The 15800-nt window shown below is 43.3% G+C and overlaps 1 protein-coding gene across 1 annotated transcript in view; it reads right to left on the bottom strand.

The window, feature by feature from the left end:
* The window catches only part of TFAP2B (transcription factor AP-2 beta), a 28850-nt gene extending 18933 nt beyond the window's left edge, over positions 1-9917 (bottom strand). Inside the window, exons 1-3 of the mRNA XM_033217423.1 lie at positions 9610-9917; positions 4784-5242; positions 11-71 (exon numbers count right to left, since the gene is read on the bottom strand). Coding sequence (XP_033073314.1) covers positions 11-71; positions 4784-5242; positions 9610-9690 — 601 coding nt within the window. The 5' untranslated portion in view covers positions 9691-9917. The remainder of the gene's footprint in view (positions 1-10; positions 72-4783; positions 5243-9609) is intronic.
* Between the last annotated feature and the right edge of the window lie 5883 nt (positions 9918-15800).

The following is a 15800-nucleotide window of genomic DNA, read 5'->3' as shown; positions in this document are numbered from 1 at the left end:
TAATCCATACCTTTTTTAATGACAGACTGGTCCAATAGATTCATGCCGCTGTTATTGGCATCTTCAACTGACTGTGAATATAAAAACATCACTATTCAAATTGACTGGATATTAAAGAATTGCACACATAAATCATGTTATTCCAAACTGGAACTTCTGTTATTTCCATTTATATTAATTCACAAAGGGCTGTTTTATTATTATTATTACCTCCAAATTGACATAGAAATGAAATTTACTCAAATTATAAATTTTTCCAATGGAAGAAGTGGACAAAGAAAACTTTGAGAGACATCTGGGATGCAACATTGGTTTAGTTATTATATAAAACATAGATATTAGACAGATAAACCTTTATATTATTTGCTCTTATGCATTGTAAAAATTTGGCAACAGCTGACAGATTTTCACCAATATTAGTAAGAGCAATTTGTGTTTTCCATTCTATCCCAGTGCATCTTAACCCCAGAGCCATTTTACAAATACATAATAGTTTACATTATGGGATTTTAATTAAAGTCTGAGCAATTTGGAATGGAATGCAAACAGCAACACATAGGAACATGTTTGCAAGCCTCTAGGACTGCACACCCATTACAGTTCATACACGTTCCTGTAAACTATGAGCTTCTTGCTGCACAATGACAATCTCTTGGAGGAACCTTCACAATTTACCCTTCCTCCCAGCCCTGCTGATGCTGCTTCCCAGCAAGGAGCACACCTGCTATGAAGGCAGTAACTACAGACAAGCAGACACACACAAAGGTCTAGATCCTCCCAGTCAGCGCCTAGGTAATTGCAAGGAATGTTCATCTTCCGTGCCACAGTTTCATTCCAGAGAAGGAAAGTTTTAACTCTGAGCACTGGTAGCACTTCTGAGAGGAAATAGCTGTTGGAGCAAGTTTCTTACTGTCAGAATACACATGAACAGTTCTGGCTGTGCATCCCAGGGCATCCAAAAGCAGTGAGTTCTCTCTCTCTCCCACCAAGAAAATAAATACTAGGTCTTTCTAAAATCTACAACTACTTTCTTGACCCTTCAAAACCTAAGTTGGGACCAAATTGTTACCCACTTTATAGAGAAGTAAAAAGCAAAGGGCTTGAGAGTAAGGAGGTGTTTTCACAGCACTCACACCCACTCATGCTGCATCCTCAGAGAGTGAGTTCATCATAAGAAAAAGACTGTCTACCCCAAACAAGCAACACTTTAGAAATGAGATGATCTAATCGTAGAGGGGGCATGTTGATTTGTTTCTTTTCATTTTTAATAGTCACTCTTTTGTTCTCAGAAAGGTGAGCAAAATTGTTATTCTCTATAGGAACTGTTTTCCTTGCTGCAACATGCCATGCACATCTTAAGAAATAGTAAAAAGGTGTTTTAAAAATATTTCATGTAACTTGTTCATAAATCCTCAGGGGACCCTGCCACACACAAACACACACGATTCACACCTTTCTATGATCATGTGTATACAGTGACAATGTGTCCAGGCAGGACAGAAATATTCTCCCGTGCCCTGAGCAGCCAGACCCTGACTTACACTGACCCGGACCCGGGAACCCCCACACCTTACCCTCACTCTTGTACGTAAATATGTATAAACGCCTCATCAGCGACGTGGGGTAGTTGTGGTAGTTAATGAGAAGGCTCTTGTCTGATTTTCTATCTAATTACGGCCGCCTGCTGGGTTTTTGTACAGGATATTCACGCAGCATGCTGGCGCTTAATCGTCACAGGGAGGATCGTAAAGATTTAATTAGGACTGCATGCGGAAGCGCAGAAAAACAACTCAGACTCGTAATTACTAGACTTCTTTAGTTAAAAGTGATACCAGGGGTTGCTTTAAGACACTCGGGTGTGTTTGAGTGTGTGTATGTGTTTGGGGGGGAGTTGACTTGACATCCTTATATGCTCATATTCATGGGTGCTAGAGGTGATGGGAGGTAAGAGAGCAAAGGTGGGAAGAAGAAAAGAGGTATACATGGCAACTAAACAAATCCCAAACTACGTGTCATTTCACTCCCTCTGTCTCTCTCTCTGTAGGTGTTTTCCTGAGTTTTTAACACTTGTAGCCCCCTCCCCAACCACACACACACACACACACACACACACACACGCACGCGCGCGCATGCACAATGGGTGAAATGTAGCATACCCAGAACCCAAACAGTGATTTGCTAGTTTAATAGCCCCTGTGAGTAAATTGAAATAGAAATTGACAGGGTTTTATAGTTTCATTTAAAAAAAATATTAGAAGCATTTGGTTAATTAGCTCTCCTCCTTCTATTCTCTCATGGTGGGGGCTGTGGCCCTGAGTGTGTGCGTCTGGGTCACACAACAAAACCCTCAACCCATAGGCAGGGCAGCACCCTCAGGGTCTGCCTGCTCCCTGGCTCAGGGGGATCTGGAACACACACGAGGTCCCTGAGATCAGAACAAGTGACCTTAAGATCCAGACCTAGGCACTCTCTGGTCCTTTTAAAGACTGGACCAGCACAGGCTACCCATTCTATAGCTGCAGGGAGTGTTGAAATGCTGACCTGCTTGTGTAACTTTAGCCCCCGTACCCCAGATCCCTAACTCAGAAATGGATCCTTCTGTGTTAAGCAGATGAGTGGAAGCCTCTGGATTCGAGGCTGTGGTCCTGGAAACATAATCCCTGGTCTTTGTCACCTGCCCTGCATCAGTCAACTTCACCCTGGCCTCAGGAAGTCTGTCATCACTGCGGAGACAGAGAGTGTCCCTGTCTTTGCTGTTTCCCTCTAGGGACAGGAACAGGGTGTGTCCCTTGCACTACAGGGGTCGTCCCAAGAAGGTCCTGCGGACCTCCCGGCAGGTGATGGGATGTGATTAAGCAGGGGAGGAACAGGATGGGGTCGGGTGAGTGGGGAGCCTGCAAGTGCCCCTGGTCTGCTGCCTGCTGCTTTTCTCCTTTCAGCTCTCCACCTCTGTGGTCTGTATTCCCCACAGCAACAACTTGGCCCTGAGGTGCTCTGTTCACACAAACACCCTAAATCCTTTCCGACGCTTTGACAAGACTATTCTCCCAAATGTGCACTTATCTGGCCCTGTTTTTCTCTCAGACTTTGCATTTCACCAAACACAATAAACTCACTCAATTATTTCTTTAAAAACATTTAACTAAAAAATCTGCTCCTTCTTTTGGGGGAAAAATTCCTGAGTTCTTCGCTAGAGTCACTCGGCCTGCAGGGTGGTGGTGACAGGACCGGCATTAGCATCACCAACAGTAATGGTGATGAGTTGATCTACTTTCATTATCCAGCACTTTGAACTGTGCTCAGAAAGGTTAATTTAAAAACTTTCCCCCCCGAGACACATATTACCCCATGCATTTAAAAAAAAAAAAACTATTAAATATTTCCTTTCTCATATGATATTCTGAAATGAGCAGTATCTCTAGACAGGGACAGTCAAGCTCAGTTAAATCAACAAAACCATCATCACTCTTATTACTATCGGTAAATCCAGCCACAAATCAGGTAATTCCATCTGTTCTAAAAAAATAAATAACTGAATTTCTTTTAAAATAATAAACAATCACAGACCACACAGACAGCATTTGATGCTGTCACCACATTTTAACTGTTTAAAACTATTTTTTTTTTCAGCAAGGTACAGAAGAATCACTTGTGCACCCTTTTCTCTTTCCCATTTTATTTTCCTTTGCTTCAGAGGTATGTCAAAGGATGCATAATAAATACAACTAGGACAATGAAACTGAAGTGTCAATTACATACCTGTAAACTCTACTTATCTTTTCTGCAGACTATTTAACTTAGGGTGAAAAAGCAGACCTGCTCAGAATCACCCAAACAATTTTTAGGAATAATGTCTTTGATGTTTCTTTGTTTAGTTTAACCAAGTATTCTCAACCAAATCAGGCTCCATTGTGTAGACTGCAGATGGGATAGTGGGTGGGTGGGGGAGTGTTTTGAGCCTTTTGTTTTAAGAAATAAACACGTGATGCCTCTCAACTGGAATGATGGCAGTGGGGAGAGAAGAGTGTTAATATAGGCAGAAGCCAGGAGAGGGAGGTGGAGAATATTACACTACAGTCACTTAATGAACCAAAAAGTGAAAAAAAATTCCAAAATGGTATCTACCGTCATGGACTCCCGAAGTATGACTTTCTGAGTTTCTCCTTCACATATGTTCTATTTCTCAGATGACGACTGCAACTCTATCTTGGAAAAAAGCTCTATGGCTTATGAGACATTCAAGGCAAAACCTGGCTTAGATGATCATAGCTCATTGTCATGCTTAGCAAAATCTTTGCACATCCAGCAGCAACCTTTGGAGCTTACAGAGGCCCCTGGACCTCCATGTTGAAGCTCTAGCCTCTAGGCAGCCAGGTCTTCACCTGTCAAGTTAGCAGGACAGCCCCACTATAGGGTGTGTGTGTTGGTAAAGAAGGGGTACCAAGCTTGCTTCTACAAAGCACTAGAGAATATGCAGGAGATGGTAGCTGAGGCAGGACAAAAGCATTCGCCTTTATTCTAATAATCTTAAGGTACCAAAACAAATACATATTTCTCTTCTTCAAGATTTAATTTCTCGTGGTTTGGATTATCATAATTAGACCTCTGGAAGTCGCCACTATAGAGCCATACATACAGACATACATAAACAGTTCTATATCACTGTCTAGTCCTGTTCTAAACATGGGAACAAACTCCCCAAAAAGAGACAGAGCTGCCCTCCCGCCTCCCGAAGCATTCTTTATTCGTGGTCTTTTTTGTTTGTTTATTTGTTTGTGGTTACCTGGACGTCTTCCATGCCGGGATGGCCGAGGCCGTGCAGCGAGAGGCTGTCACCCATGCCCGCGTCCAGGCCGTGGTGCGCCGAATGCAGCAGCACGTCCGGCCGGCGGACCGAGTGGTAGTCCCTCCGGGGGTCAAGGCCCGAGAGCTGGGGCAAGGCGGCCCGAGGCTGGGGCAGGAGAGAGCCGGCTTCCGAACCCACTTCTTGCCGCTGTCGTTGCCCCCAGGGATGCTGCTGCGGCTGGTGCAGTGGGTTCAGGGAGTAGGGGTCGTTGACGTGGGAGTAGGGATCCTGGCTCTGGTGGTAGGGGAGCGGCTGGTAGGGGGGTGGAAAGTAGGGAGGCTGAAAGTCCGACGACGGGGTGTGGGACAGCGGCGGGGCGCTCGAATAGGGTCCTTGGGACACCGAGCCCAGCTGGGAGAGCCGCGAGCTGTGGCTCGGGACACCATCGTGCCGGTCCTGGGAGCGGAGAGAGGAAGGGACAGAGAGCGAGAGAAGGAGACAGAGAAAGAGAAAGAGACAGAGGCAGAGAGAGACAGAGTGACAGAGAGGAAGAAAAAAAATACAAGTGACAAATGGAGAAGCCGGGCTTTTGTATGCTCTTCCCGGGACAAGGGAAGCAAGGATCTGAAACTCAGACCCCCCAAGTTGACTCAGAGGGCCACATGATTTCAGCAATTTCAAACCCGAGGCTTGGGGAGTAAATGGGAAAGGAATCACCCACTTTAACATTTTAGCCGCCTTTTGGGGAGTGCAAAGCAGGCAAAAGGCAGGGATATAGGAACAGTGTGTATGGAGGGAGATTCTAAATGTCTTAACTAAAATTGTAGGAGTCTTACATATGGTGCTTGCTCCTGTGGGTGTTTTTAACTACTTTTTTCTAACTCTTCCAGAGGTCCAAATCACAACAAATAAAACTTCATAGCATTTGCTGTGCTGCTCCCCCTGATTAAAAACCAACTTCTGCCTTGGCTGGAAATGCAGCTGGCTGATCAAGAGGAGCTTTCCACACAACCGGATCATTCCAAGAGCTCCAAGGAATCAGCCTGGTCTGAGTTCCCAGTCATTCCTCCCTCCCCAGGAGAAATTAAATAACTTAAGTAGTATTTCATTGAAATGGATCTCATTCGAAATCATATGCTAAGCCCATGTTGAATTAAGTTGAGTTGTGGTTCACAGGAGTTATTTCTAAGACTGTTTTTCTATATCTAATGCTGTTATACTCAGGGTGTGAAAATGAAGGACCTAAAGTTGGAGTGGGGGGGAAATAAAAGCCCAGACAACTTATTCCTGGTCCTATCTGGAGTGTGAACTAAGTGAAAGAAGAAGGGGGAGGTGTGTATATGGGGGGGGGGCTTTGTTTCTCCCTCTCTTCTGTGGAACTCCCCATGGTTCTTTTTGCAGAAATAGTCACCTAAATTTCCAAACTGCAATGGCAAATAAAAAGTTTTTCTTTTTGACCTCTCCCCTCCCAGCTAACTCATGGAGCTCAGACGGAGAACACACAATGCAGAGAGAAGCAGCTGCAGCCTCGTCCAATTATGGTGCTAAATTACCAAGCCAAAGGCGCTCAGAGGAAGACAGAGAGAGACAGAGGGTGTGAGACACACACACACAGAGACGCAGAGACGGAGAGACAGTGAGAGGAGGGAGCATGCAATTCTGGTAACACGTGAATCCAAACTCACCATGGATGAATAGGTGTGGACTAACATCTGGAAAAAAAAGCCTGGTTACTGCTCAAAATCAAACAATGATTTAAAAAAAAATCAAGGAGTCCAGCAGAGAAGCGAGCTGGACACAGGAGCTGAGCTTGATGTGTTTCCAGGACAAGCCATCAAAAAAAAAAAAAAAAAAAATTCACTCCCCCCCCACCCCAACAAGATTGGTGATGCCTATCACACACAGACAGAACTATTCATCTGTCTCTTTGCTGTCTTTTTGGCCTCTTTTCTTCTGTCGTTCTTAGGGGCTCCAGATGCAGTCCTCTTCCACCCGAAGCTGGGCTCAGACTGCTCGGGCGCCCCTTCCTCCCTCCGCTTGCCTACACCGCCTCATAATAATTGATATTCATGACTATTAATATTACACGAGTACTTTAAAGGGAGAATGGAGGACAAATGGAGCGTGAAGCAGCAGCGAGCGCAGAGCTCCCCTACTATTGTAAATGACGTTCATTCAGTGGAGAATTACTAGATGTAATCAGACGAGGGGGCTGGCAAAGGCAGACTGGGAAAAAAGTTTAGCAGAAAAGAGGCAGAACTTCAATTAACTGTGCCTTGGACACGAGTAAAGCAGCCCCTGCTCCTTTGGACAAGGCAGTGAGGGAGAACAGTGCCTGGAGGTTGTATAGAATGGAGGTGTCCTCCTACCTGGAGAGAGACTTTCCTAATCGGAGGAACTGATTGCCCTGGGCGCTTTGTGTGCGGATTACAAAAACAAAATAAAAAGGATTGCTTCATCATTTGGAGGCGAGAGAAAAGAAAATTGGTGGGCCTGGTTATTTACAGTTACTTTTGCAGACTTTTGCTAAATGTGGAAGATTACGATCATTTGTTAAAGGACAGACGCGAGATGTAGGCTTTTCATTCCTTGTGCAGCCTTCTCCTGTTTAGTGCTTACATAGTTTGCGATTTTTACCTCAATTTAAAACATAAGCCATCAATCTTCAAATACACTAAATTTATCCTTTCCAGGCAAAGCCAGGGGCAACAGAAAACCTTTTTGGATGTTTCAGGAACCCGTTCAACTGGCCTGACTGCCATTTCTGTTAAAGTTCAACCTTAGTCCAGACTTAAATAGGCTCCTTCCACCAAGCTGCGGATTCTGTTTTTTGAGCAGAAAATTTAGGCAGACAGAACTACCTGTAATATTCCCTCTCTCCCTGTTTCTTTCTCTCTCTCCTCTCTCTCTCCCTCCCCCCTTTTCTCTTCTCTCTTCCCTCCCTTCCACTCCACCCCTCCCTGTTCCTCTCTCCCTCCCTCCTTTCTTCTCTCCCTCCCTCCTTTCCCATTTAGCTACTTTACTTTCTGTAAAGAACGAGCGTTACCCTGGTTACTTTTTAGAACTCACTGAAATGCCTCCACATACATATACCTTGAGCTGTTTTCACCATGGCCCCATGGCTGCTAATGTCATGCCCACTTTGGGCGCCAATATTCTTTAGGACAGTTCTAGTGCCTTCGACTCTACCATTATCCCGCCTGTTAAGGAAAGAAAAGGAGGCCGAACCGAAACAATCCCCACCAGGCGCGTAGGCGCGGCTCTTGGTTACAGTCGATACACAACCACAAAGAGGAAAGGAAAACCCCAAGCATCATTCAGCAACAAGACGAATCTCTCTCCTCTGCGCTCTCGGGCTCTCTTGCTTTTCTCCCTCTCCTCTCTTCTCCTCTCCTCCTCCTCTCTCCTACACATCTCCACACATACACCCCAACTTTAGGATTCGGGGAGGGCAGGAGGTGTGGGCGCCGGGCGCTGCCTGTGGGCGCTCGTCGGAGCCCAAGTCCAGCAGGAGCTTGCCGGCCGCTCCTGTGAGTCGCCCACTCTTATGATCTTCGAGGCGGCTCCCCGCTGGGCTTTCAGGAGCTGTCCCGATCCGGAGGAGTCGCGTGTCTTTCGCGGCTCTTTGGGGAGCCTCTGCGTCCCTCCACCTTTCGTCCGACCAAGCGGCCCACGCCCGCCACCCGGGAGTGTGCTTCTCTTCCTCCCTTTTCTCTCCAACTTTTCCTCTTAGTAATCTCCATGGCCCGCTTCGCCCGTCTCGACTTCCCCCCTTTTCTAACTCCGCTTCGCCTTTCCTTTCGCCTTTCTGAAGTTTTTATTTCCTCCCTCGACGTCTCCGCAAAGCCTTCGCTTCCTCCCTTACCCTGGCAACCACCTAGGGCTGTCCCAGGCCATTCCGCTCAAGAGCGAGGCTCCGCGGGCTTCCCGGTCCCCAGCCCAGCCAGCCGCGCGCCCCGCGCCTAGCCCGCCTCGCCCTCGAGTAGCGGAGCCGCCCGGCCTCTGCTTCAGCCCTCGCCCGAGCCAGAAAAGGGCATTGGCGAGCGCGGCCCCGGCCTCGGAGGCGGCTGGCGTTCTCCCGGCTGGGCGCAACTTCTCCTGTCCCGGAAGAGTTGAGCTAGCCTCAGCGCTAGAGACCCGTGCTCACTGAATGTGGGCAGAAATTTCTGTGAAAGATGCCCAAACAGGGGGCGGCTGCGTTCTCTGTTTGGACGCACTGACCCTCAAGGAAGCAAAACACAAGAAAATAGAAAATAATAAACTGCTACTACTCCTTCAATTTTGCTCTATCCATCCGTGTCTCCATCCGTCTATCTACCTCTTTCCCGCTAATTCTCTGTCCTCTACTTGGAACCATTTGTTATCAATTTCAGAAATTTTATTGAAAATAAAATTTAAAAGCCCGAGTCTGTTACAAATGAGGCTTGAAAACCCAATTCTCTTCCACACTTAAAACGAGAAAAGTCCCTGCCTTTATCAGAATCTCGATTTTCTCTGACAGCGTGCCCACATTCAGTAGCACCACATTCCCCATCAGAGCTCAAAAGGGTGGGGTGGGGTGGGGGGAGGCGAGGAAAAGAGAAAGAAAAATAAAATAAATTTAAAAAATTCCTAAATTAAAGTTGTCAGATTTCAACTTTAAAGTCCCTTTTCAGAACAGCGAAGTCTCCCCTAGCCAGCTTTTCTAAAAGTTAAAGAAAGATGAGAAAACCGACCGGAAATCTACGAGTAAATAGCTTAAAAATACATATCAGTTGGGGTATCAAGAAGCTCAAATTCTCTATCTGCAAAGCTCTAAGATGCATCTGGGGATGTCGACTCACCTCATAGATATCTTCGTACTTGACATTCTCCACGAGCTTCCAGAGCATGATGGCAGCCTGGTCTCTAGGAGGTGAGTGCATTCATGTGAGGAGCAGATGTCTGGCTTCTCAGGACTCCGCTGTCTGTAATGATCCATCTATAATTGGAAATGGGGGATACACACCAAATCCGACGCTCCTCTCCCATCGCAACTTATATCTGTTGTCTCAAACAATAGGCTGGACAAGTAAGCCTCAGCAAAGAGAAAAAACATTATTGCACACACAGGAGTTAGATGCAACCCACAGACATATATATTATAAAAATCATAAACCCGTATTTACACCCAGACATCCACATATAGTTATATAAGCACCTCTGGGTCACACAGTCTGCAGACTCCAAATGTGCATTTAACAGAGAGTTGTTCAGGGTGATTAATATAATATATACATTTTAAAATCTCTATATCGAAAATGACAAATCATTGTAGCCACTAACTGAAGTCTTTGCAATTCATAAGGAGAAACTAGGGGCCATCAGTCCCCTATTTTCTATGTGGATTTTAAAGGGGGACCATTACCAAGATTTTAAAACACAAAAGCTCCTTCCTATTCATGTATGTTCCGGAGGAGAGTATTTTGAAAGACTGGATATGGGGGATTTTAAGGACTATCTCTCTGTGTTGATGGCTACACAACTTTTTTTTTTTTTTAACTTTATCTGTGTCACCCTAGAACAAAAAAGCTAGCCACCATTGGTGACCATTTCTAATATTTTCTGGTCGTTTTGCCTAAAACCTTTGGAAACTTAAATACACTTCAGTTTGCGCTGCTTGTTATTTTAGGTGTTGTTTGTGTGCATTTTCAAGAGATTCCATGCACCATTCCTCTTGGCTGGAGTCTCCATTTTATCAAGTTTTTTTCAGATGTTGGAGGCAACATATGCACACATACACAAAAGGTTAATTCTGAGCCTTCTTTGCAGAGGCAAAGGACATTTTATATTTGCATCTGTTGTGTATGACTTGTAAGTGGCTTTAATCATGGAGAGTCAAGAAATGGCCACCCGAATCTTTGAAAAGGTTTAAGCAGAATGTCTTCAAAGAGACAGTGAAAAATATTTTCGGGTATGTGGAGTTTTTTTTTTTTGTATAATTTTTCTTACTAAGGTGATTCACACAGTCTTTTAAAAAAGAAAACATCATCAGCAACAAGAACAATATTAACCAGACTTCGAAAATGGGCACCTTTTAAGGCGCATGGATTCTGAATTTTGTAATGAAATGAATACTCATCTGTTCCCCCCTTTCCCATCCCCTCTGTTTTTCTACTCCCTTTCAGGGTTCAGAAAGCTCCTCACAGCCGGGAACAGACGCCCAGAAGAGGATCTCTACCCCTGGGACAGAAGAGAAATGCCAGGAGGGACCGAGGAGGGATGGGGCAATTTGGGGTGGAAGTAATTAAGTGTGGTGAGAGTGAATCTGCAAAGGGTGACTGTCTTTAAATCCAAGACTGCTGTGTGCAGCTCTGCACGAACAGAGATGGACGCTCTTTGAGTAGAGGGCTCCGGACAAACGTGTTGGACGTCGATTCCATCAAAACCAAGGAGAAGCTTCACGAAGTGCAGAATAAACAATTCTGCAGATTTTTAATTTAATTTTTAAAGATAAGTCAAAGGAAAAGAACACAAAGAAGGTGGTTCAGAAGGAACTTCAGAAATAAACCCTTTATTTCCGGTTGAATTTTTTATGTTTTGTCTTTCTGTTTCTCCTCTTCCTCCCTCCTTTTTGTTTTCCTTTTTTCTTTCCTTCATTTTCCTTTTCCTTCCTTCCTTTCTCCATTCCTTCCTTCCCCTTTAAATGTTAACCTTAAATCATACACAATCTATACAGATTTTTCACTAGGAGCATCAGCAAAGATATTCTTCTTTGCTCCCGGAGCTAGTTAGGAGATGGGAAGGGATTCTTCCTGATCTTATTGTGTGTTGAGACTAGAAACGGATTCCACACCCCCTGACTTCTAGAACTAAAATCACTGCGAGATCAATACTCTGAAAGATAAATATTATAGACTTGGAAATTCAGATTCTCCAGACACAAGAGATTTCATTAATGGAAATAATTGTTTTCTCCCTTTCAAATCAATAATTCTATCATTGTTATTACCTAAAGATCATTACAACCCAAATAAAATGCATTTGGAAAAATCTTACTTTTTTTCTCTAAATGTTTTAACAGCTTTTAATATCTTTTTGGTATATTATTGCCTCGTCTAAAATAAATAAACTCTGAGATTTAACAAAACAAAACCTGCAAGAGATAATTTTATATATAAATTAAAATATATATAATGTATTGTGTTAGTATAACTATTTTATAGCCTTATATATGAATAATTTCAAACTTTTCATATGTAATTTCATTTTATGCTAGTATTAGGTATTTTTTAAAGTGAAAATAATCTTGAGATATTTGGTTAAAATTTAAGTTATTTAGGAAACCTGAAAAATAACAAATCTGGTTTTATTAATAATGAAGCATAAGTCTAAAAATATACACATATAGAGAAATACCTTCAAAATACATAATCATAATTAAAATCCTAGTTAATTTTTTAACGTGGGCGTTATTCGAAAAATTCTAGACATTACATTGCAAGGTAAACCGTTCCCACGGAGCGTTCCGTCATTGAACGGGCAACAGCGCCCTCTGTCGGAATTTTGTAGACACAAACCCTGCAAGGCCCCTTGATTTCTTTTTCGGCAAAGGTTTCTTTCCGTTCTTGAAAACCTGTGATTTCTCGAGAGGAACATTTTAAAAGTTCACTTCTTATGATATTTACTAATTTTAGAAACGATCGTTCCAGCATCTAAAAAGTTCAAACGCCAAACGCACAATAAAAGCTCAGCCACTACGGAGAAAATTTTTCCTAACTTGAACCTACCTCTGTTGCTTTTACTTTCTATTGCCTTTCGCGTTATCACCCAATCACTTGACGTAGGGAAAAGATTCCCGCAAGAACTCAGTAAATGGAAACACAAAGGCAAAACAAACATTGGATTTGAAGGAAATTAAACGAGTAGAATATGCATTTTCCTCTTTATTTTATCTTGCTTTATGTCCGTATTTCTTTTTCAGGATACGCACACGCTCGCCTAGGTGGAACGGCGCTTGAGACATCCCAGATAATTAACACTCGTGCTTTCCTCTTTCATTTATATTTATTTCAGTTTAAAACAGCAAAGAAAATGGTTATTCATACCCTCTTTTTTCAGCCTCAAATAGAGGGAATATTATTCATTAAGTGTCGGAGTCTAATAATTAAAAGCAAATGCGCCCAGCACGAAGCCCTCTGCTGGTGATTTTTGAAGTAGGTTTAGGACTGTTTTTTTAAAAATGTAACAGAAAAATATCATTATTAAATCAAGGTCAACTAGGAGCACTTTCATGTCTTCTTTCATCTTTCTTGTAAAAATCTAATTACGAATTATCTAAATTTATTTGACTTTCTTCCTTCCACTAGTCCTCACCTTTGCACCCATGGGTTAAGACTCCATGAGCTATCTTCCTTTGCAGATGCCCACTGTACCACCTTTTCTTTTTCTTTTTCTTTTTTTTTTTTTTTTGAGGCGGAGTCTCGCTCTGTCGCCCAGACTGGAGTGCAGTGGCCAGATCTCAGCTCACTGCAAGCTCCGCCTCCCGGGTTTACGCCATTCTCCTGCCTCAGCCTCCCGAGTAGCTGGGACTACAGGCGCCCGCCACCTCGCCCGGCTAGTTTTTGTATTTTTAGTAGAGACGGGGTTTCACCGTGTTAGCCAGGATGGTCTCGATCTCCTGACCTCGTGATCCGCCCGTCTCGGCCTCCCAAAGTGCTGGGATTACAGGCTTGAGCCACCGCGCCCGGCCCACCTTTTCTTTTTCTATTACACAGTCTCCCTGGGTTTCCCCTTTCCATCTACCCAACACACAAAAATAATAAAGTTAGAAAAGTCAAGAATTAGAATTATTGTGTCAAGTTCGCACCCTGGCCTTTCTCATTCTAGGTGGTGGGGCAAGCTATTTAATAGCCTGAGGTTCAGTGCACTGAACTACAAAATGGAAATGATTGTGAAAATTTATTAAAATAATACCAGTGGAAAAATACATGTAGTACTATTGCTTCATAAACAATTTAACTTGTTATCATTGTCTCAAAACACTTAGGAGGGAGTCAGGAAAGTGGAGGCTTCTAACAGCTACGGCTTAGCAATAAGCTCCTGGTTAGAAAGCGGAGGTGGGAAACACAACGAAGGTCTTCAGACTGTGTACTCTATGTACTCAGCACTTTGCCCACAGTCTCATGATGCTGTCATCCATCTTTCCTTCTGAAGTTAAGAAGACAGTATTTTTGGATCATTGAGTATTTCCAGGGTTATTTTTTATAGTCCTGGATTTATAAGTAGGCAAAGGAAAGAAGAGAGGAAGGAAAATCTGTCTTACTTCAGCATCCTCAGATATTGCCCACCTTTTACCCATCAGAAGCATTATTGTCTATTGAGTTGAATAATAAGACACGACATCCATATAACAGATCTTGATACGTTAAAAAATGATAAAACATGACAGCTCCATTTTTTATGGTTGCAGTCTGGCTCCTTATTTTCCTACCATGTTTCTGTCTTGAAACTTTCTAGTGATTATATTTTTTTTTGAAAGATTCGGTATGTGTTTTTATCATCAATTTGGAAACAAAATATTGTTGAATGTCTGAAACTACAATTTAAGCGCCTGCCTTCAGATTTCTAGGGCTTTGATACCATATAGGTTTCAGTGACTTGGTATGAGGAAACAAAATACAAGGGACTAATGTGTGCATGGGAGTGTTTTTAAAAAAAGAAATGTGGGTGGGGTTATCTTTGAATTGACCCTTCATAATTACCGAGATTGAGGCAAGCACTAAAAAGGAAACAGCATTTCTTACTTTAATCATAATATTCAGTTGATGGTACATTTGTAAATTTGTAAAAGATACTGAGTTGAAATCACTTGTGAGAATAAAAATAACTGTAACTGTGAAAACTCCTCCTTTCTCTGGAACTTTTGAGAAGCAATAGTAATTTTATTATATATTTTAGATGTCCTGAGCCCCTTAAGGTTTTCTGTTTAACTGTGGGGGTATGAAGTGGCCAAGGGGACAGTTTTGAAATTTCTTTTCTTTTTTTTTTTTTTTTGAGACGGAGTCTCACTCTGTCGCCGGGGCTGGAGTGCAGTGGCCGGATCTCAGCTCACTGCAAGCTCCGCCTCCCGGGTTCCCGCCATTCTCCTGCCTCAGCCTCCCGAGTAGCTGGGACTACAGGCGCCCGCCACCTCGCCCGGCTAGTTTTTTGTATTTTTTAGTAGAGATGGGGTTTCACCGTGTTAGCCAGGATGGTCTCGATCTCCTGACCTCGTGATCCGCCCGTCTCGGCCTCCCAAAGTGCTGGGATTACAGGCTTGAGCCACCGCGCCCGGCCCAGTTTTGAAATTTCTATCCCTTGGAGATAAAGAGGTTAAGGAATGGAAGATGAGGGGCTGAAGTAAATGATACAAACAGCCATGCAACAATTGTTTTCAACACCAATGGGTATTTCACATACAAAATGTGAGAGGTGTGTGTCTCCTCTGCCATGACTAATGCAGGAGGACAGGTACTTTCATCATTGTGGATGTTTTCCATATTATTGCTTTAAGAAGGAGCAATCTTGAAGGGTGAGAAAACTAAACAATTTGGCTTCAAAATGCAACCAGTAGACCAGTACACATCTGTGAGGAAAAAATTTTGCAAATAAAGACTTTGAAAGATGTAGAGCAGAAATATAACCTTTAAAGCATGAATAAACACATACAATGCATAGCATCAGAGCTGAAGTGTCTCATAAGTACAAGGGACATTTGGGAGAAATTAGCATTATATTGGAACTACTTCTTAAAATTCACGATTTGGCATTCTGATAAAAATAGGGAAGGATCTTCATTTTATGCCTCTTTTTTATTTCTTTGACATAAGATGAGTTTTTCACTTACCAGTTACGTTCCATTGGGCAAGTCCTCTGACCTTTCCAGGTCTCAGTTTTCTCGTTGATAAAATGAGGAGAATTCGGCCAGAAGCTCACGCCTGTAATCCCAGCACTTTGGGAGGCCGAGGCAGGTGTTTAACCTGAGGTCAGGAGTTCGAGAACAGCTTGGCCAACA

Source organism: Trachypithecus francoisi, unplaced genomic scaffold (assembly GCF_009764315.1).
Source record: "Trachypithecus francoisi isolate TF-2019V2 unplaced genomic scaffold, Tfra_2.0 Lachesis_group10, whole genome shotgun sequence".
NCBI lineage: Eukaryota > Metazoa > Chordata > Mammalia > Primates > Cercopithecidae > Trachypithecus > Trachypithecus francoisi.
Note: the sequence above shows the minus strand (reverse complement) of the source record. Positions and strands in the feature narration are given on the sequence as shown.